The following is a 23585-nucleotide window of genomic DNA, read 5'->3' as shown; positions in this document are numbered from 1 at the left end:
AAACACCAAAAATTAGTTAATTACATACTTTTAAATTGTTTTAATTGATAAAGTATTCTAATTAAATGTGGATTTGGCTCAGAAATCAATATAATAAAATGTTATGAAAATGAACGTCTCTGTTTTTATAAATGAAGCATTCGTCAAAAAATGAAATAAAATTTAGAAGGTGTTACTTTTTACCACACTGTTCTAATACACACACAAAATTAATTTTTTTAGTATTTGGAGCAATTATTATTAATCAACGTAAACAGTCAATTAATGTAGTTTAAATACTGGGATCAGATTAATTGGTCCTCTTTAACAAAAAATAATTAAACAGTTTTTTTTATTTTTTAACTATAACGACATATCGACAATATTAGTATCTGTACCCTTGAGAGAGAGAGAGAGAGAGAGAGAGAGAGAGAGAGAGAGAGAGTTAGTAGTTAAATAATAAGTTAAAAAATCCTATTAAAACTAGACTTACAGCTCTAACTTCTGTTCTATGCCGTTCTGAACTTGCAATTCTTGTTCATTGTCTTCTGTGGTAAGATCTACAGTGTCCACAGTCAAACTAACAAAATATTTTAGTTAAAAAATACAACAGGATCACCTATATGGTGACATTATATTTTTGGAAGGTTATTATAGCCTTATATCTATGAAAATGTATATAATCTATGTATAAATCTTAAACAAAGAACTACATTAATAATATTTATTTCACTATACGGTGTCTAGCAACAGAATATATATAACAGTAACAAATGTTCCCTAACATTTGACATTTCACAAGTAGAGTGACTTTTTTCTGACATTTCTTATACGCAATCTGCCGAAATTAAACATTCTCTTGCTGGACAGACTATAGTCTACCCAACGAGAGGCTGGATCCCTGACAGTAGAGAACAACGGCCTACGGTCGAGTCGGCCGCTGCTGGCACGTATACGTAGACGTAAAGAATCTTTTACGTGTATAAAAAATTAAAAATATAAGAAATGCGCATGCGTACGTAAACGTTTACGTGTTTGTAGTATGTGCCGTTGTTCTCTAGTGACAGTTGTCTGTCATTTTAATTCGTAGGCAAATTGTACTTTCTATCACTACGTATAAAATATGTTTTATGTATAATTCTTATATTAACAATAAATTTACCTGGAATTGGTATGATTATTACCAAGGTGATTAGTTTGTAAGGCCTTTCTTGTCATTAATGTTTGGTTGCACTGCGCATAAGCAAACAACTGGTGTTTTTGCGGTACCAAGTGAAATGCCTTGTGACGACCAAAGTTAGACATGTCTGTCGTTATGTAGTCACACAGGTGACATTTAAACATTATTTTCTGCATAGTTGTTCTTCTAATAAAATAAATTACCGTATTATAATTTGTTGTTATTATTATAGGTACGCGATTACTACTGTGTGTAAAAAAAACATACTTAAATCGTAAAACGCCATCAAGTTCTTCCTTGATTATAAGAGTTTTCTCTTGTTCGTTGTTTTCTATACTGGAAAGATCACTAGCGCGAGTATCCCTGTAATTTAATAAGAATTACATTAATAATATTTCTTTGTCTACAGGCTGTCTAGCAAAAGAATATGTAATAGTAACTGTTTTTCTCTGACATCTGTGGAAATTCAACATTCTTTTGCTACACATAACAACATATATTGAGTTATAAAGAAAACATCGTCGGTGAAATGTGATAAACTGCTAACTCCATCACTAATTTTACAGGAGAGCAAAAAAAACGGTACAAAAAAAATATGTACAAATGTAGGAAGTATTTTCATGCGTTAATATGATAAAAAAATAAGCAGTTTATTTGCTGGGGAACAATAAAACTCAATATTTCGTGTTACTTAAATTTTTTCAGACACAATAGGGAGATAGCAGATATTCGTCTTGCAGAAATAAGAAATAAAATTATATTTCTGGAGATAGCAACCTTTATTTTTTGAAATTTTGAAAATGGAATTGAATATTACCCGAACAGATTTAGAAATAATCAATTAAATTTTAAAAATGTGATATTCATAACCATATATTTATAATATCGTCGGTCTAGAAGCAAAACATACAAGTCCAAAAACGAATAAATTTTTAATGCATTTTTTAAAGAACTGAAGTAGCAACATTTTGAACTTAATTTATATGAAAATAATTTAAAAATTAAACTTATAATTCTTAGAAGATATGGTAGAATCCTTCCATGCTTATCCTATTTTTTTACAACGGTCGGTAGTAGACCGAGCTTGGAAAACAGTGCGGTCATTATACGATGAAAACAGCGAAATTTTATTAAATTTTTATTACTTTTCTCCTTATTTTTTTAATTTTTATAAAGATTATGTATCATTTACGTGGTAAACGTAAAAATAAAACTGATTAGGTATTATGGAAATTCTTGTACAAGTAAGTAATGGTTATTTAACGCATTTATAGCACGCCGATGAATTGCTCGTATATAGAGGATTTCGTTTTTCCCCTTACCCCATATTATATATATAACTATTAGAGGGGCCCCAGCCTTCGCGGGCCCCCTTTATTGTTCATTATTTATTCTTAACAATATTTGCTTTTGCATTGCATTGGTTTACCTTGCATTAGGGTAGTTCCTTGATTTCTATACAGGGTGAGTCTTATATAAGTGCAAATATTTTCAAGGCTGGTAAATTTCGATAAAAGAAACATAATATTTTCTCTTTGCCGTTTTTTCAAATAAATCCAAAACAACCGTGTTATTTCACTTTTAAAATTTCCAATTTTTTGCTAAAATTTTGAGAATCACTCGATTTTCTTTCTTGTAAATTTAATCTACTAATTATTAAACCAAAAATTAAAATAATCTCCAAATTTTTTTTGTGCGGCCTAGTGCGGCCCTGGGATGCAACTTTGTTCATGTTTCAAAGCGATAGTAAAGTAATTTGTAGCTTGAGGCACTCTGTTCAGTAGCAACATCGATTCGTAGCGATATTCTGATTTCTCGCTTTGTGGCGAGGCGACTGCCTAGACATAGCCTAGACCGTGTCGCACACGTGTGCAAGAGTGTGATAGTGATATCATATTTCGCTGCATTTGAGCGACACTAGTTTTGCAATGAACATAGTACCGATCTGGCTTCGACATCGCTTCTAAACGATCGGTTGCTAACTTGAACAAAGTTGCACCCCTGGATCGACGCGCGACGTACTGTACTAAAGAAACATACGAGTAAGAATCCGTGTGTTTACTCTAGCGTGATCGTAAGGGAAATTACGGAGATAGCAGCATTTCGGTGGCTATTTTAGATCACTGGGAGTTAGCAAATATTATTGAGTTAAAATAGCAAATTTTCTTTAATGGGAAAAAATGTATTTGCTTTCCCTACTTAGAGAGTATTTTTTTCTCTTTCTAATGGTATAAAAAACGTATCAACAACATAAAAAATGGAGTTAGCAGGTTATCACGTTTCACTGACGACATGTATTATTTATTATGACAATGTTAAAATAATTAAAGACTCAATTAAGAAACTCCGAGTAAACATACAGGGTATCATTGAAATGGTGTAAAAAATAGAATAATCAGGGGGTGATAGTACTCCTCAAAATAGTAAAAAAAGTTCCTATAAATATAGGGCTGAAAATGCATATTAAGGGAGTTAGGGGCACCGAAAGGGTGAATTTAAAAAACGGTTTTTTGAAATTGTAGGCTTAAAAAACGAGATAAAATTTTGAAAAAAAATGCTTTGCCATAAATTTTGACCCTAAATCAAATGGTGATACTGAAAAATTATTTGGAAAAGCGGAAAGGCTAGTTTTTGCAAGGGTAGGGGTTTGTTTCGTGAATAACTTCTTAGAGGTTATTTTTTTTGCAACGTGGGTTCATTTTTTGAAAACTACATACTTTTTACTACAAAAAAAGGTACTCTTGTTGCACATCGCCCAGAGCGATGGTTTTCGAGAAAATTGAAGGCAAAGAGTTTGCTCTGATGGGTTGGTATCAACATAAACTTATGAAAGTTATGGCGGTTCAAAAGTAACCAAGTAGTTATCAAATAATTAATTGAACAATCAAAATTTTATGAATTTTAAAATATCTTATTGCTTTAAAAAACGAAATAATCCACTAGATTTCTACTTCTAGGGCCACTTTGAAAGCTCTGGTTTACTCAGTGCCGATTAATACTGAAGAGCAACTACGGCAACGCATTATTGACTGTTCCAATCAAATTCGGACAAACACCAAGGATATTCCACAGGGTACGCAGATCTTGGAGAAGAAGAGCAGATGTCTGCATTGAAATGAATGGTGGTCACTTTAAACATTTACTATGAATGAATTAAGGAATGCATTATTTTAATAAGGATTGTTTGTAATTGGTTTATTTCGTTTTTAAAGCAATAAGATGTTTTAAAAATCATGAAATGTTGATTTTCCAATTAATTATTAAATAACTACTTGGTTACTTTTGAACCGCCATAACTTTCATAAGTTTATGTTGATTAACCAGTTAGCAAAACCCATCAGAGCACACTCTTTGCCTTCAATTTTCTCGAAAACCATCACTCTGGGCGATGTGCAACAAGAGTACCTTTTTTGTAGGAAAAAGTATGTAGTTTTCAAAAAATGAACCCACGTTGCAAAAAAATAACCCCAAAAAAGTTATTCACAAAACAACCCCCTACCCTTGCAAAAACTACCCTTTCCGCTTTTCCAAATAATTTTTCAGTATCACCATTTGATTTAGGGTCAAAATTTATGGCAGAGCATTTTTTTCTCGAAATTTTATCTCGTTTTTTAAGCCTACAACCGTTTTTTAAATTCACCCTTTCAGTGCCCCTAACTCCCTTAATATGAATTTTCCGCCCTATACTTATAAGAACTTTTTTTACTATTTTTAGGAGTACTATCACCCCCCGATTTTTTTTCAACCATTTCAATAACACCCTGTATAATCACCGCTCTAAATTCTGTTTTATGCCGATTTGAACAACTTGCTCTTCTTGTTTATTGACTTCCGCGTTGGTAAATTCAACATCATTGATATCACTGTAATTTAATAAGAATTGCGTTAATATGTCCTTCTCTATAGCCTGTCAAGCAGGAGAATAAATTACAATGACGATTATTCTCTGTCGTTTGACTTCTCAAGTAGGAGTATATTTAATGAAGCTGGGGTACTGCTTCGCGACCTCTAAACCTCCTGCCAAGCATTTCCCAAACTTCGAACATGATGGGCAGTTCACAGTAGTATATAGTTCACAATAATCACCAAAGCTGTCTTGTCATATTAAAAAAAAAAATTCAAAATTAAATTATAATTGAAAAAACTGCAAATTGTTGGTGGCAAGTTCATTTCGTTCTTAAAAATTAACCAAGACATGTATTGACATGATCCAAAAAACAAAATGCTCAGGAGACATGGTTCTGACCCTAAAATTATATTTCAGGAGAATCTACATACGAAATTATTGCACAGGGTGTGTCAAAGTTCGGGTAAAAAAACAACCCCTCGATTAACCCTGTATAATATACCAAATAGTAAAGTTTATAAAAAACTGAGTTTACGAATTAAATTTGATATAATTATATACAGCTTGCTAAAAAATTCATGAAAATAGGGCTAAAAACAACAGAAAAAACAATCTTCGTAGCGTTTTTTTTGCATCTGAGCGTATATGACAGTGATGATTGTTCTCTGTCATTCGACTTTACAAGTAAATTAATTCTTTTCTGACATTTTTTTGATGATATCTGTAGAAATTAAATATTCTCTAGCTGGAAAGACTATATGCATCGAGTTATAAAGAAAACTAGCATTAATTAATGTGATAATGATGAAATAGTTAATAGCCTATAGTTAAATAAAAAATTAAAAAATTCCTAGTAAAACTATACTTACAGCTCTAACTTCTGTTCTACGCTGTTTTGAACTTGCTCTTCTTGATTATTGCCTTCCGAGCTTGTACGTTCAACGTCATGAATATTTCTGTAATTTAATTATTAATAATATTAATAATATTTCTTTCACTATAGGTTGTCTAGCAAGTAAGTATACAGGGTGTCCCAGGCTGAGCCTGCATTAGAAGTTTCTAGAGAACCACAATATCTAGATCGGAGATTTTTTGCACATCATTGTTTTACAACGAGATTTATTGATTAAAAATATTTTCAATATGGCGGCACTTCCGGAAATACAGGAATTTGACAGCAACGTTTTTATTTTAAACGGGTTACCCCATTTTTTATTTCATACTTATACTTACTATATATGAATTTACAATTACCGAGTGTTAAAATTAAAATTAAAATATCTATCTTTTATTTATTATTTTCAAAATAAAATATAATTTTTGAAAATAAATGATAAAGGGTGTCACAAGATTACAAAGTAATTAAAAAATATCTGCTAAAGAGTTTTTTGTAAGTATTTCACCTGATATCATAATTTTAATAGTTTATAATACGGTTTTTGTGTGTCATGTACGTATAATATCATAGTTTTATTATCTTGTATTTATTTATTTATTAATAAATTAATAAGTTGTTAATAAATAAATAAATTTAACCATATGGTTGCTATATATTAGACCATTTGCTACGTTCTTAGATTTTAAGTCCCAAACATTGCTCTTGAGATTTTGTCCCGCTAGAATAACCATCTGCCGCACTGTGGAGCGCTGGTCCCTGCGTGACGTAAGCATCGAATTGACGCGATCGAACAGTCCTTTAGAATATATACAGTCCTTGGAGAAACCCACTTTTTTATTTCACTAGTGATACATACGGTATATTATTATAATTGAAGAGTGGAAATACCAAAGGGGGTAAGTGCCAAAATTATTCTTTCGAGATAAATGAAAAAAACACAGTAAAACTGAAAATAATAAATATTTAAAATATCTTTTAAAATACATATAATATACATGAAAAATAGGCGCTTTCGCTTGGCACTTGTAACTTTTGTTAGGGCATGCAGTATGGTATTTATTACGTTTCTAATGTAATAACTTAATATTGAAAAATTTGGCATTTACCTCCTTTGGTATTTCCACTCTTCAATTAATAATATCAACTATTAGATATCACTAAAGAGCGAAAATACGAGATATATTTATATAAATACACTTTTTAAACTCTTAAGCAGGCATTATTAATAATATAGAATATTCAAATAATTCTTTTTCTGACAGATGAAAATAAATTGTCTTACTGTTTGACACTTAATGTCAAAGGAAGCTAGATGAAATCAAGAAAAATATACGTTTTCAAACTAAATCTTAAATAACTTATATTATTATTATTTTAGGTATAGGAACTGGAATAGTTAAAAAGTAACGAATTGAAAAACCTTTTCACTAGTGAAATAAAAAAAGTGGATTTCTATTTGAAAAAAATTATTTATGATAATTTTACCGCCATTATTACATGACATTTGAACAATTTAATTTTTGAAATAGATAGCTACAACTATCTCTTACTAAATATCTCTATATCTCTCAGTAAATATTTTTGAATCTTATTTTTATTTTTTTATTCTTTGACATTGTAAACATTTATAAATGTTTATTTTAAACAATAAGACTGACAATGTAATTTGTATACTTGTTTTGTTTTTAGAGTTGTTGTTAGTTTTTATACTTTGTTTTGTATTCCCTTTTGTTTGTTTACTTTACCTTTGTCTAAAAATTGTAAAATTTTTTTGACAAAAAAGTCATTTATTTATTTATTTACATGTCTTCTCTTTATGTCACAGTAGCTGTGGTAATCACTAAATTTGACTTTTAGGCTTGGAAAAAGCCCACTATGTTGGAGCGAAACGTCGCATAAAAAAAGTTTCCATCTCTCAATTTATTATAAAACCTCATACCCCAAAAAAAATATATGGATTTAAACTAAAGTAGATATTTATTAATAAATAATATTTTCTTGCCTTTAGCTGTGCATTTTTTCTAATTTCGAAAAATCGAAAGTAGAGAAAAAAAAATAAAAAGTAAAAAGAAAATTGTTTTGCTTGTCGTATCAAGCTCCACTCCCACAACTTGTTTCTGGGCTTACCCTTCATCAGGTGGGCTATCCAGGGGCTGGTTCTCACCGATACGGCAAGCAAAACTTTTTCAATATCAACAGACGATGTCGTAAAGTGTCGGTGAGATATTAGTGCATCTCCCGTCAAAAGATGGTAAAGAGCGTTTTTCGGCCCGCTCAAATATATATGAAATGAACAAAATTCTTACAACTTTAGTGTATATTAATAAATCATATTTTGGTTTTCTGGGCCTACCCTTAAACCGGTTGTGGGAGTGGAGCTCGATTCCCTCCTTTACGACAAGCAAAACAATTTGTTTTTACTTTTTATTTTTTTTTCTCTACTTCCGATTTTTCGAAATTAGAAAAAAATACACAGCTAAAGGCAAGAAAATATTATTTATTAATATACACTAAAGCTGTAAGAATTTTGTTCATTTCATGTAGATATTTATTATATATGTATCTTCTAATGGTGTAGTCAAAGATTAAATATCCAATATTACTCTTTGGTGTAGCACCTAATAACTTTTTAAGTATATGCTCTAGGTATTATACTATAGTCTGTAAAACGAATAACTTTGAATTTGACAGTTCCCGCGGGCTTTTCTACTGTTAATTTTATTAGGTTAGCAAGGGTTGTGCGGCCATGCTGACGCAATGCCGTCTCAGAACAGCCTCGGAGCGAGCTTTATGACGTCACGCTAGTTAGATACTACGGATTAATAAATATGTTGTAGAATACATGGAAAACATAATTATTCCTCGTATTTTTGGTTTGTATTTTAAAAATGATATAGTTTACATAAAATATACATAATACACAGTTAATAAATACAATATATATTCCTATTTATAGTAATAAATATTTTGGCAGATAAATTATGAACCATACAAATGCAGCAAATGTTTTACAATATGGCTGAAATCGTACTCCATAGTCAATGTAGATAGTTTTTGTGTTAAAAGTAATAATTTAAAAAAAAATATGTGGTCATCTTTTGACAAGTTTATATTAGTTTATTAATTGCAGTAAACATTATAATATATAAATAAATTTTGTGAATGCAAATAATAATACATACATCACTATTAGTAGATATTGAATGTTTTTTGTTAAATTAGATCGATTTTTAAACCCCAAAATTTAAAATATATTTTACATTTTTTACATTCATTATTTGTATATTGTAAAACATTTGCTGCATTTGTATGGTTCATAGTTTATTTGCCAAAGTATTTATTACTATAAATAGGTATATATTATATTGAATATATTTACTGTATGTTATGTATATTTCAGGTAAACTATATCATTTTTAAAACACAAACCAAAAATACGAGGAATAATTATGTTTTCCATGTATTCTACACCATATTTATTAATCCGTAGTATCTAACTAGCGTGACGTCATAAATCTCGCTCGTGGCTGTTCTATTAGAGACGGCATTGGTCTAATATTTAGAAATGTCAAAAGCTGATGACATTTTACTTTTGTCAATTACGACATTTCGTGTTGATTTTTGCAAGAAGAGGAAGAACTGTCACTTGTTTTATTATTTTCCTTTTCTATTTCACGAAAGTAAAAAGAGTTACCTATCTGATTCGCTCAGGCACTCAATTTAAAGAATATCAGTAACTTTTTTGACAGAGGGATTTTATATTTGCCATGTTGGTAAAAAATAACGGTCAAAATTCAAAGTTATTCATTTTATAGACTATAACAAGAAATTTACCTGTGTTGCATAAGATGTTGTTTCAACGATGCCTTTACAGTATATTTCTTGTCGCAGTGACCACAAGCAAACAGCTGTCGCTCTTCCAATGCCAAATGAACCCTCTTGTGTCGTGTCAAGTTACACTTGTGTATCGTTTTGAAGTCACACATGGAACAGTTATGCATAACTTTCTGCACTTCTTGTGTTCTAATAAAATAATTTAAAAATATTACCGTATTATGAATAATGTATAGACCAGAGTTTCTCGAACATATAGCTTTGAGTGAAATATAACTACCGTATGATCGAATAAAAACGGCGTCAGCGATGGCTATGAAATGAAGATCGCTGTCATTTTATATGTAAATTTATATAGGAAATGCCATCGATCGTCATTTCCAAGCCAACTGGACGCCGTTTTTATTCGATCATACGGTATTTCAATCTTAGAATAAAAAGATTAAGGAAGGCGCCCAATCTTATTTATATTAATATTATAATATTCATGCAGTAGAGGCGGAATCCACATAAAATTAAATTGATGTGGCGCATGGCGTTTAAATTGATAAATTTGAATTTGATTTGAAATGTTTCGGATTTGTTGGACTTTATTGGACTTATTATACAGGGTGGCGCACCTCATTCGCCTCGGTTGATTATACGAAAACGGAAAGATGTAGAAACAAAATATTTTATGGGTATATGTGGGAAGGCAATGTGCATAATTTGAAATTATTTTGAAATGTACAGGGTGTGTCAGAACTAAGGTCCATACCAAAGTTATATTTTTTCTTATGGAACACACACCCGGTATATTATTTAATTTTTGGATTCTTGGACATAAAATAAGCCATATTATAAGGGTTTGATATGTTTAAAAGCTTTGGTTCTTGAGATATTTAAAGACATTTAAATATGCATGCAATGCAATAAAAAAGTTTGTCAACACTTTGTACAGTGTGTCCCATTTTGGTAAATTATAGGGTATCTCCGTTATTAGTGAAGATAGAATGGTGCGGTTTGCACAAACCTGTCTCACTTTTTCATCAATCGGAAGATGCTGCAAACAAAATTTTCATAGCCCTCTTCATTTCTGAGCTACAGGGTCTTTTCGAAAATTTTGCAATTTGGGACACCCCCTGTATCTCTGTTATTCTTAAAGGTATCGAGAAGGCGAAAACTGCTTATTGTAGAACTTTTTACGTAGAACACAGTGGCGTAGTCTTTTTTTCTACCAAAAAAATATTTTTGAAAATATGAATTAAAGTTATGTTTTTTCAAATGGAACACCATGTATATTTATAAATCATACGATCTGTCTTGCCATATGCTTCTCAAAAATATATATCACTGTATATTTATTTTCACTATTTACTGCAATATTTAAAATATATCATTTTCTTATTAGTAGGCCGTGATAAATAACAAAAAATCAAAATGGTATTTACTAAAATAGTCATACACATATTAGAATTTATTTGGGATTGATATATTTTACTTTTGAAATCATTGTTACCACTGAAACTGTGAATATAATTTTCTTTTTTTTTAAACGGGATGGGTTTGCAAATACCTAAATCTTGAATTATTAAAGCATTTTTCAGGTGTTCGACATTGTTGTAGTGCCCATGATATATTTCGTATTTCAAAAATCCCCAAAATCAGAAATCGAGAACGGCGAAATCCGGGAATCGAGGAGGCTATCAATATGTGTTCATTGGTTCCAATTCATTGATTTGAAAAATAATTTAACAGTATTCTAATATTTCCATAGTTATGAGGGGGAATGTTGAGGGGGAATGTTCCCCATCTTGCTGAAAATATATTTCAAGTAAATTAGCTAAAGGAATATCTAAAATTTCCGATACGATAGATTATTCTTACCGTATTCCAAGATTTACAAATAGCGGTAGAGAGTTAAGTTTAACTAATATATAAAGAATTTATTAGCGGCTCCCAAAATAAAACAAGAGACAGATAGCAGTATACTTTTAATAACTCTTTTGTTTCTTTTATTATCAATCATGGTCTACTAATAAATATGATCTTTTAATAAAAACTTTTAAATATTGCAGTAAATGGTGAAAATAAATATAGTGATATATATTTTTGAGAAGCTTATGGCAAGACAGATCATATGATTTATAAATATACAGGGTGTTCCATTTAAAAAAACACAACTTTAGTTCATTAATTGAAAAATATTTTTTTGGTAGAAAAACAGACTACGCCACTGTATTCTACGTAAAAAGTTCTACAATAAACAGTTTTTACCTTCACAATAGCTTTAACAATAACAGAGATACAGGAGGTGTCCCAAATTGCAAAACTTTAAAAAAGACCCTGTAGCTCGGAAACGAAGAGGGCTATGAAAATTTTGTTTACGGCATCTTCCGTTTGACAAAAAAGTGAGACAGATTTGTGCAAACCGCACCCTTCTATCTTCACTAATAACGCAGATACCATATGATTTCAACCAAAATGGGACACCCTGTACAGTACTTTTCAGAATTAATTCTTGTGCTGACTTTTAAACCAGAGAAATAAACTTTACTAGAAAATTTGATTGCTTTCATAAATGTATACAGGGGTATCAAAAATTGCTGGTCTATTTTTATTTATTTTACATAAAAACTTCGTTATTTCGAATGCAACACTACGTATTTTTTTATATAAGTTAAAGCAGATTTAAATGCTCTTTCAAACTATATTAGGGTTTCCTATACCTATCTGCTGGCACCGATTTTAAATAAAAATCTATTTTCCAATAAAATGGCAATCAAGATGGCTGGTGGCAATTTGCTAGTGACAGTTACTAGCTATTTTCAAAATCGACATTAGTTTATGGACTTTATTTCAATTTATAACAGGTTATTTTTATTTATATAGTTTACCTACAATAAGGTTAATAAGTGAGTATTTATTATTTTATCAAGAAAAATTGAGCAGTATCTACTGGCGGAACGAATGGATACGTTACTGGTGATTTTATATTGTGAGGCCAATTGCTTATTGACCTGAAGAGTTTATGCTCAAAGATGTCCAAATAGGATTTTTTTAGTGTTCCTTTGAAAAACTACTTTTCTTATTTCGCAGAGCTGATAGTGTGGTATATGAAAAACCTATTAGGCAGAAAGCTGTCGTTGGAAGTGGAGAAAATGAATTTGCCTTAATTGGTTCTTTTATAGAAAATCGAATATATCTACAAGTCATCGTAATATAAATCAAAGAACTAAGAAGAAGTTTTTATGTAAAATATATATTGTTAGAAATATGATTATATAAGCAAAATTGATTTATTTTTGGGAAGATAAGCACGGACCGCTGTCGGTCGCGCCAGTGTGATGAGACACTTCAGCACGCTCGATTCAATGCTGTCTGTGTTTATTAAAGCTTCCTGACGTATTATTTGTGATTTATAGTTGATTAAATGTGTTGAATTGTAGTGTATCGGAAAGGTTCTGTGTTTTTATTATTTAATTGCTAAAATCAGAAGTGGGATAGAGCTTACACCACAATAGGCTTTTGAGTGGCATGGTGAAACTTGGAGAGTGCATTTGAATAAGATAAGTACACATGTTCTAATTAGGTTTACAAATCGAAATTATTGGTTGCCTGTTTGTGGCTTTGGAAGAGCACGAAAAGTTAATATTTCAGTTAATCAGTTGAGTATAATAAAGTAAATTTTTAAAGAAAATGAGTCACGGCGTCATGTCGCAAAACTCAGGAGCATTGCCGCATTTAGATTGAGCATTGCAGCGTTTATATTAAGCAGTTTTAGAACCCAAACAGATAGCCTGTATAAAGTTACGGAGAGAAATATTACAGTGATTGTTATTAAAACAAGTATTTTCTGCATTATTTCATAGCAATTTAAGTTTAATTAAGTTTTTATAGTCTGAAATTGTCTGAATAAGTTTTAGTGATCTGTTTATTACTGGTAAATACATTGATACAGAATGGTTGGTTTAAATATTAGCCACACCGTTTAAATTTTAATTCTGAATAAGTTTTTTTTAATTGCATAACAAACAGCAATACAGGAAAGTTTTGTCAAGAAAAAAATATTGATCGGTATTTATTCAGGCGAAGTGATAAATATTGTTGCTTTTGTTTGCAAGGTTGCTGTTGTTTTTTACTTATTTCTTGCACGTTAAAATAGTTTTGTTTTGTTGTTTTGGCTAAATTAGTCATTATGTCATACATGCCATATTTTGTTATTGGGTCATTCTCAGCAAGCGTTACTGAACTTATTAATTATTACTTGTAAATAGTAATATTATTTGTTACATATACGAATAAATGAATGATCCTGAAGAAAACAGTTGCATTTGTTATGTTTGTTTCTATTTTTCTCAATTTGTTTTATTCAAAATGCAAAAAAATTGAGAGTTTATTTTATCTGTGGTTTTACTCGTGTCAGTCAAGACAAGATCTTTGACACGTTCTTTAAATGAGTTTAGCACCCATTTCATTTTAAAGAATGAAATGGGTGCTTTTCTTTAATCCATTCATTAATACTAGATAGATACAGAAGAATAAAAATGTTGTAATTTATAGAATGTTTATTTTGTTCTATTTTAGGTTTATTGTTAATAAAAAAATATTAAATAATAAATACTGATTTTTTTATTCAACTACAGATATTTTATAACACCTAATACGGATATTCCATATCATGATTGAATGCCGTAAAGTAAAAAATAGGCACATGTAATAATTAGTAAAAGTATTTTGGCAGGCTAAGTATCTATGGTAATCGCAAAACAATTTCCGATGCACGTGATCAACTTTGAGTGACAAGCGATGGCGACAGCGCTGCCACATTGTGATGGATTTCTGAGATGAATCTTAATTTAAAAATGACAAACAACATACCTATTTTTTATATCATTTTTTAAAGAGTTTTACGTTTTATTTTTAATATAATAACTCATATTTTAGTGATTAATTGGTTTATTTGTTTTATAGCTTATTTTACTTATTACATTTTGGCAAAAACTAGTCCATTATGAAGATTATTATAAGCGTTATTATGGGTTATTTATTTTTTGATGTGCATCTTACAACGCCATAAGTGGTAATAACAAGAATATTAATACACAAACTAATAATCACAGAATTTAATAAAAACTAAATTTGAATTTGGTATAATGTGCTTATCAATCAAACTTACTTTTCTGACTGCAGTTAAGGTTAAAGGACCGTTATTGTCACGTTCTCGTTCAAAATAGTTAAAAAAAACAAGGAAGCTACAAGCTCTTTGTTTCGACTGTTTAAATGCTTCGGCATATTTTCAACACACAAATTTCAAGAAAAGCAATACAAAAACTAGAAAATTTAGTTCTTAAAAGAACTATTTGTGCTTAAAAGTGCAATTTTTAAAAAAAGACTATGAAAATAGGCAAAAAAACGAGAATTACGCTCAAAGATTCAACAACAACACGATATTCGGTTACAAATAATTTTTGCAGCTTTAATCTAAATAAAATATCTGTTACAATCATTTGCTCTATAAAGTAAAACGAAGAGCTGCTCGGTATCTTAAATTATACAACAAATTTAAACATTTTTACCAAAATTTCATTTAGTCAGGTTTATAGGCTTTAGTGTCAATTTCAATATGATTGATGACGTGCATCGGAAAATATTTTGCGATTACAATATAAAATACTAAGATACTAATAAAATGTATCTAAGTCCAATATACAAGATGAAATTAGAAAAAGTACTTGTATCTGAAATAAGTCACATCTCTGAGAATTATTAATACATAATACTACTAATATAATTAAAATTAATTTTCGTAGTTTATTTGGTAGAAAACTAAAATTACTGGGAACTCGTAAAGACACAAATATGCAGAATGTGGATAGCGTACATTGTTGTGATACAAACAGTGACTGTGCTTACCTGGATTCTTTGCTGTTCTGTCTATGTCTCTCCATGTGCGTGTGATACCTACGTTCGCCTACAATTTCACGCGAACATTTGGAACAAGTGAATCTTTTCATTGCGAATCCTATCTGTTCACTGTTAAAAAAAATGAAATCTAACCTTGGTTTGTTAAAGAGAATTCATTAAATAACGAAAAAATGTCATTTTGTAATATACAGTGTCACACCATGCAGTGGCGGCTCGTGAGTATATAGGAAGGTGAGGCTACATGAGGTTAATAATTTTGTTTAAATACGAATAAATTTTCACACCTATAAAGTATTATTCTGCGACGTGTTATCCTTTTTTTTAATGGTACCAAACAATAAAAAAAATTTTTTGGTTCGGAACGCAAAAATATTTGAAAAGTTTTTAAATACTTATTGTCTACCTTGCCTCTTATCGTTAAATATGGCAAAAATTTTTGACTCCTTAATATTCATTTGTCTTTTTTCAGTTTCATTTTGTCTTAGAAAAGGAGTTTCAAGTATAGAAAGAATAACGATATAAATAGAATTCATTTTAAAGAAAACACTAAAATTCAACTCCTCTTCGGTACTTTAAAATAAATAAAATAAATCTTACCGGCGAAGAAAAGGCTAACCTTTAACCGAAAAAAAATTCAACAATATTTGTTGCGTTGAATTTTAAAAACTGTTAAAATTCCACCTGTTGCCCTGTGTGTAATCGAGTTAAAAATCCTGTATCTATAATAGCCATCAAATAATTTAAATTTACAAAGACAATCTAAATAATTCTCGCCCGAAATGTCTAAATAAAAACAAAAATATACGCTAATTAATTCACCCACGCTGTTCTCACCACAACCAGCCAGCCACCGGCACTTTAACTTCCTGAGTCATGCATACGAGACTTTGTCGCATTTTTCAATAATCAGATGATTTAAATTACCAATGAAAACACACCCAAGCGCCAAATATCGCGCCTCAACCCTGCGATCGAGAATGCGTACCCCGTCGTCGGCCGTCGCGTCACCGGCGCCGGCGTCACATGATCTTAAATCGTCGCTGCTAATAGGTAGGCAATTCGAACTTTCTAAGCTAGAATTGTTTCGCCTCTGTCGAGTCGCGTTCTTTACGGCTGGGTTTACGTGGCTTATATTGTACCTGGACTAGAGGTGTGTAGTTCGTGAACGAACTAGTTCCAATGAACTATTCCGACCCCGGAATGAAAGGAACTAGTTCCTGGTTTCTCAAAGGACTAGTTCCTCAGGACCTATTCCGGCATCGAGACTGTCTCCGATATAGAATAATATGCGACGGGTCGGCTAGCGCGCGTAGCCCGATAGTAGGCAGGAGTGGGGAGTGCCAGACGTACGTTATCGTATCCGGACCTAGAGGAACTAAACTAAATAAAAGACTAGTTTACGTACAAACGGATCGGGCCAGCGCGATCGATGCTAGGCAGGAGTGGGGAGTGCCAGCCTTATGCCGTATGTTATCGGATCCGGACCTAAAGGAACTAAATAAAAGACTAGTTTACGTATGGATCAGCCAGCGCGATTGATGCTAGGCAGGCGTGGGGAAGGCGAGCCGTATGTTATCGGATCCGGACATAGAGGAACTATTAAAAGATTAGTTCACGGGAATCTATTCAGTCGGCAGATCCAAGATATAATACAAGGCGACGACGATGGATTCGGCTTTGTCTATTGCCGCAGCCGGCGCGGCGTAATTACCACAGAAAATTGTGGTGGGTACTGTTTTGGAATTTTAGTTTGTTTTTTAAATATTTTATGGTAATGTTTCACTTTAGGTCCCTAAAATTAAGAAATATCTTATAAAACGAAGTAGATATTCTGAATTTTTAGACAAAAACAAAAAGCTTGAAGTGAGGAAAAATGCAATTTTTCGTAAAATTTTTGTAATATTTGCTCCAATTGATTTGTGATATAGTTTTTAAATTCTGATTTGAGTTTTTTTTTAATTTTTTTATCTGCTATAAAACTTACCTATATGTTTTTAACATACACAATTACACGTCTCGTTATATCTCCGTACAATATAAAAATTATACAGATCATACTGTGAATAGTTCTGACTGACAACGAAACGCATTAGCAAACAAGGGGATGTCAATGTTAGTCGGGAACTATTGTGAACTAAAGACCTAGTTCAAGGAACTATTCCTCTGGAGGAACTAGAACTAAGGAACTAGAATTCCCACCTCTAACCTGGACCTGGATGTATTTATAAAATACATATTATTTATTACTACGCATTATTTTAGTTTTATTATGTTGAATGTGTTGTAGAATTGTAATAAGTTATACTGGGATTAAATAAAAAACTAGATACAAAAAAATAAATAGTTCCTTCATTTAAAAGATGAGGCGTTGCTTCAGAGGCCTACCCTGACGAGCCGCCACTGACACCATGATATAAAGAAAACAAGGTATGATATTGCGCAGCTTGGTCACTACGTCACAGGTGATACCGGCGCCATTGGTCGGCACGTTCCGCGCGCCAATTTCAAATCGTTAAGCTGATGACACAATATATTTATTAACTAAAGAACATCGACTCCAAACTGCACTCTGTCAAGGAATTTGCATAAGTCGTTCAGTTAGGCGTGCTCAAGCGTAGTGCGCAAGCGTGGATTTTAAATTTATCTATCGATCAGATAACTAGACCAATAAGAGACTAGACACTAGCATCAGTGGTATATTCGTACGGCTTCGTACAGCTTTGTATCGTTTTCGTTTGCGCTCCCATTCGACAATGGCTAATCCGGCCAATCGATAGTCGGAATTTTGGAGTTGCGCTATTGCGCCAGTGTCTGCCTAACAGAAGGACTTATGTGATGTATACATGGACCGGTTATCTAGTTGTCTCTGACTCGGCTTCAACTCCAACACGTTGCAGGGATAGGCGATAATCTATACCGGGTGCGTCTCAAAAGTGGCTCACCCCTATAACTTTTTTTATTTTTTCAGATAAAAAAACGAGATTTGGTATGTTAGTATATGACATAAATTAGGATTGATTGACGTATTCAATTGTTTTTGGTCAATTCCTGTTTTGCCGGAAATGACTACAACTTTTGATCTTTAAATGGTGCCCTCGGTATTTTTTTACTTTATTCGATAGAAAATTACATTCTGAATAGAATTACATATCATATGTCAACTTTTGACATTCTCGTCTAATAAAAAATCTTATTTTAAAATTCAATCTAGGGTGCCATGGCTATGTTAAAAACACTAATTCTTAATCAAGGAGCCTTGGAAAAATAGATTTGATCCTCTAATGTTTTTAGTGTCTTGTCCTGGCCAGTTAGAACATGCTCAAATCGTATTTTTGGTCATATCTCAATTTGGAACGAGGGTGGCTCATTAGGATATTTAAAAAAAGCATTTTTTTACGAATAATTTGAAACCACACACTTGGTATTTCGAGTCAAATTTTCTTTACGAGCCGCAAGTTGTTATTTTCTATCGAATAAAGTAAAAAAATACCGAGAGTGCCATTTAAAAATCAATAGTTGTACTTATTTCCGGTGAAACAGGAAGTGACCGAAAACAATTGAATACGTCAGTCAATCCTAATTAATGTCATATACTAATATACCAAATCTCGTTTCTTTAACTGAAAAAATAAAAAAGTTATAGGGGGTGTTAATAGATATATGCACATAATAAATGTGAAAATAATTTTTCAAATGTCAAGCTCAATGATTTGAGATAACTTTTGAGGTTATGTCCTACATTCTTCGCTATTTTAGGTCTTTCTTAATTGAACAATATGGATATTTTTTGAATGGCGTATGACGTTACAGGTGATGTGCGCAAAATGAACGAAATTGGAGCCGCTATCGATCATACCTTGTTTTCTTTGTATCATGGTGTCGACCATTCCCAAGGTAATTTGCGCTTTTAAAAAAAAATTGAAATTATTATTGTAATAAATTAAAATACACGTTAGACCTTCTGATGGTATCAAAATATTCATATTTTTATGTTTTTAGAATTTTCACATATAACAAATTTTTCGTCTACTCACTGTTTAAACCCGTGTATATAATTAATCGGCTGTTTACGGTATTTTCCGATGGTAGCAGCATCGGCGGATAATGCACCAAGCTTATAGTATAATGGCTTCTGCTTAACTACTTGTCAACACAAAAACTTACCAGTATTCTCTATGTTTTATATTCATGTGGTACTTTAAAGAAGCAAAAGCGGTGAAGGTACTGTAGCAAACTGAACACTGGTGGCGATTCCTCTCTTCAGGTGGTTTGTGTGATTCCATGTGAATTAGTAAAAGTTTTTTACTTGGCTTCATGATGTGACATTGGGTACATTTAAATATTGGTGGGTTGTACTTGTCCCCTGTGCTAAATAAAAAAATTACTGAAAATTTATGTAAACAAATCCTTAACACCAACAAACACATAACTCAAATCACGTTACGTATAATAAAAATGTATAAAAGACTAACCACACATATTGATATGTTTTGACTCAACATATACAAGCAAAATGTAAACAAACCGTATGTTTATTGAAATTATGATTTGACAACGTATATAATTTTTTCACAATATGACGTCATTGGCGTAGTGCCAAAATGTTCATAAGAATGGAGATTTTTATTAACGTAAAAAACACTTAGGAATCACATAAATATAAGTTACAGAATGTTCAGCCATCGTTCAACGTCACGTCATAATATGACGAATATTCAAAGACGAATATATTATAGGTCGCGTTCATCAGGACAAGTTGATCAGTGAGCGATGTGCCATCGATTGGTTGTCCTGCTGAACGCGCTTTTTAGGTCAAAATCATAAGTAATGCATATTAAATTGTTTTCACCCATTTTTGGCACAAATCGAGGGTATTAATCAACCGAGAACAATAAACAAAATGGTTTGTTTTCGTTTTCCAAACCATTTTGTGATATTTGGCGTATGTGACGTTTAATCCATCATGCATCGGTAGCGTAGCGTATTTTAAATCTGATGGAAAAAATGGCGACTGATCCCTGAGCGCTCACAACTAATCGGCGCGTTCAGCAGAAAATTAGTGATCGCTGCAGTAGCGCTACGTCCTGATGAACGCGATCATATTGTCCCTCTATAAATAACTCTCTCAATCGCTTGCCAACCAGGTGAGAGATATTGGTGACGTCATTATGGCATTTCGTAAATTACTACATAGTTTTTAGTAATTGTAATTGTCATTTGATTTTGGGTTATAATTTTATTGACGAATATTGATCAATGTCAAAATTTTCTTTTAGTAATTGTCATTGTCATTTGATTTGGGGTTATAATTTTATTGACGGACATGACGGACAATGTCAAAATTAAAATTTGATTGTTGCTGTAAAACAAAATTCATATTTTTTTATTGCAAAAATGCCTCAATGATTTAACCAAAATGATCAAGACCTCCACCCGTTGTTAAACTTATATTTTTTTTTTCGAGAAAGAGACGCTGGTAGAATAGTCAGCGTGTGAATGTCGTATATGAAGTAACTACAATGCAGAGAGAACACTAATAACTAAAGTGAGAGAGACCGATCAACGCATAGTAGATTGGAAAGTGCCCACAAGGACAATGTAAACACTATTTGGCGCTATTCTTGCAACGGTCGCGACCCAAAACTTTTGAAAATTTCGGAGCGGTTCGGCTTTTTCCGGAATTATATCGTCAAATATTGTTTATTCAAATTTATTATTATTTTCGTTTAATTTTATAAATAAAATACAGTGTGTTGCATACAAGAAACTTTATTTTATATAAGGACGCATGTATGAAATACCTATGAAATATTGGAAACCGACGTTATGCCACGATCCACGATGGTTTTTACAGTTCACAGTTCTCAGCACAGCTTTTTAAGTTTTTAGTGCCACTTTTTCACAATTATCACCGATTGGAGTAAATAAAACTTGAATTAAACTCACAAGATAGCAATAATTACTTTGAAAATGGACGCTATAAACACTTTTCGGAATTTCTTTAATGAGAGCGGTTTAGATTTTGAAAGATTATTATGATTTTTGAAGATACCAAAATATAATAATGATTTTCGCGACCCAAAATAATTTCGCGACCCAAAAAAAACTAAACTTGTTGCATTTATCTATGGATCAACGTTAATTTTTGACGACTGTGTTAGTGGCGCGGCCTTTGGCGTCTAACCCGAACTATGAGCGCATTATCGATATAGAAGGTTGCATTCATACCTATATACTGGCGCCAAAAATTTAAAATTTGTATATTTGCACCGAATCTTAATCTTTCAAGTTTATAATAAGAAATCTTCGTAGTTTTTTTAGATTATTTTGTTGACAACGAAAATTTATTATTTCGTACTTATATATTAATAATACTACTAAATACTTTAAAGCATTAAAACCTATAAATAAAATACTGTTTAGGAACATAATAATTTATTTAACTCCATACTCCTTGCCATACTCCAACTCAAGGCTGCAATCTTCAATATCTTTTTTATCTAACTTGGTTGAGAGTGAACAGGTGATTATTATGTGCACTCACTATTACTATTAGGTATGTTAAAATAATTACCGAGATAAAACTTACCTTTAAAAGAAACGTTTTGTCTGGATCTCAACCACAAAACAAAAATTGCAAAAATAATCGTGGAATCTGAAATAATCAATAATGACAATAATTTTCTCTTCTGATTGATGAGATTTTTTTTACGAATAATTTGATACCACTTGGTACTTCGAGTCAAATTGTCGTTATGAACCGCATGTTACAATTTCAAATAAACCATATGCGAAAATGTCATAAGTTGACATGTGATATGTCATTCTATTCAGAGTGTCATTTTCTACCGAATAAAGTAAAAAAATACCGAGAGTGCGCTTTAAAAATCAAAAGTTGCAGTCATTTCCGGTGAAACCGGAAGTGACCGAAAACAATTGAATATGTCAATCAATCCTAATTTATGTCATATACTAACATACCAAATCCCGTTGTTTTATCTGAAAAAATAAAAAAGTTATAGGGGTGAACCACTTTTGAGACGCACCCGGTATATTTATCCGTTGCGTATCTGAGAGACAAAATTTTACGACCTATATCGACAATGCTTCGAAATAAACTAAATCAGGCGATCAAGCGAATCGCTCGCTGCTTACCACTTGCCGTTCATTACCGAAAGAATATGTGCCCTGCGCACGCAGCTTACTGCTTGGCACTTGGCGTTAACGAGTACTTAAAACGTGCGACGGACAAAAAACGTACTTTTAAATACGAGCGATATTTCGCTCGAGTGATCACTCGGTTATTGCAATCGCTTGATACTCGAGTACTCGATTATTGAAATGAATCGGTTTTTCCCATCACTAGTTAAGATCAATGCGTTGGAAGCATGAACGCTAGCGTTAGATAACGTTGATTCGTATTCTTAGGATTAGGACTAATGTTAGGGTTCGTCCTATGACAAGGTGGCATTTTTCTGTTTACATCTAGTTTGTATATCTTGGGTAGGAACCTTCGTTATGTACAAAGTGGGCCAAATTGGACGCTTTTAAAGAGAAACACCCTTTTCTATAGAAAACTAATATTGGTGTCTGGAGGTCAATTTTTATCAAAAACATGATGGTGAAAACCGCACATCGATATCTGTTACCGTTTAAGAGTAACGGGGTATTTTTCAAAAATGTGCATTTTTGACAAATCGCTGTAACTTTTTTGCTATGGAAAATTTTGTATTTTTATGGAAACATTTCCAAAGCACCTTTTTACGTAGAATTTAATGGTTTAAGTATAATTTTTTTAAAATTAATAATTTAAGAGTTATCAACAAAAAAAATGATTTTTTATTTGGGACACCCAGTATATTTTTAATTAACTGAAAAGAACTTAAAATTGCCTTTCCAAAAATATGGCATACTTGATATTTTTTTATAGTCCCCTTCAA

At 31.8% G+C, this 23585-nt stretch overlaps 1 protein-coding gene across 29 annotated transcripts in view; it reads right to left on the bottom strand.

The window, feature by feature from the left end:
- LOC115882536 (zinc finger protein 236-like) overlaps positions 1 to 23585 on the bottom strand; it is a 108429-nt gene that overhangs the window by 66641 nt on the left and 18203 nt on the right. For 28 of the 29 annotated variants that reach the window (XM_030900658.1, XM_030900663.1, XM_030900669.1 and 25 more), the window contains 7 exons: positions 19810 to 20013; positions 15634 to 15753; positions 9739 to 9927; positions 5876 to 5962; positions 1427 to 1522; positions 1142 to 1345; positions 473 to 559 (listed from right to left, as the gene is read on the bottom strand). In XM_030900658.1, the coding sequence (XP_030756518.1) occupies positions 473 to 559; positions 1142 to 1345; positions 1427 to 1522; positions 5876 to 5962; positions 9739 to 9927; positions 15634 to 15753; positions 19810 to 20013 (987 nt within the window). The remainder of the gene's footprint in view (positions 1 to 472; positions 560 to 1141; positions 1346 to 1426; positions 1523 to 5875; positions 5963 to 9738; positions 9928 to 15633; positions 15754 to 19809; positions 20014 to 23585) is intronic. The other variant, XM_030900688.1, reaches the window with a different exon arrangement.

The sequence above is a fragment of the Sitophilus oryzae genome, unplaced genomic scaffold (genome assembly GCF_002938485.1).
Source record: "Sitophilus oryzae breed Bouriz unplaced genomic scaffold, Soryzae_2.0 scaffold_177_pilon_pilon, whole genome shotgun sequence".
NCBI lineage: Eukaryota > Metazoa > Arthropoda > Insecta > Coleoptera > Curculionidae > Sitophilus > Sitophilus oryzae.
Note: the sequence above shows the minus strand (reverse complement) of the source record. Positions and strands in the feature narration are given on the sequence as shown.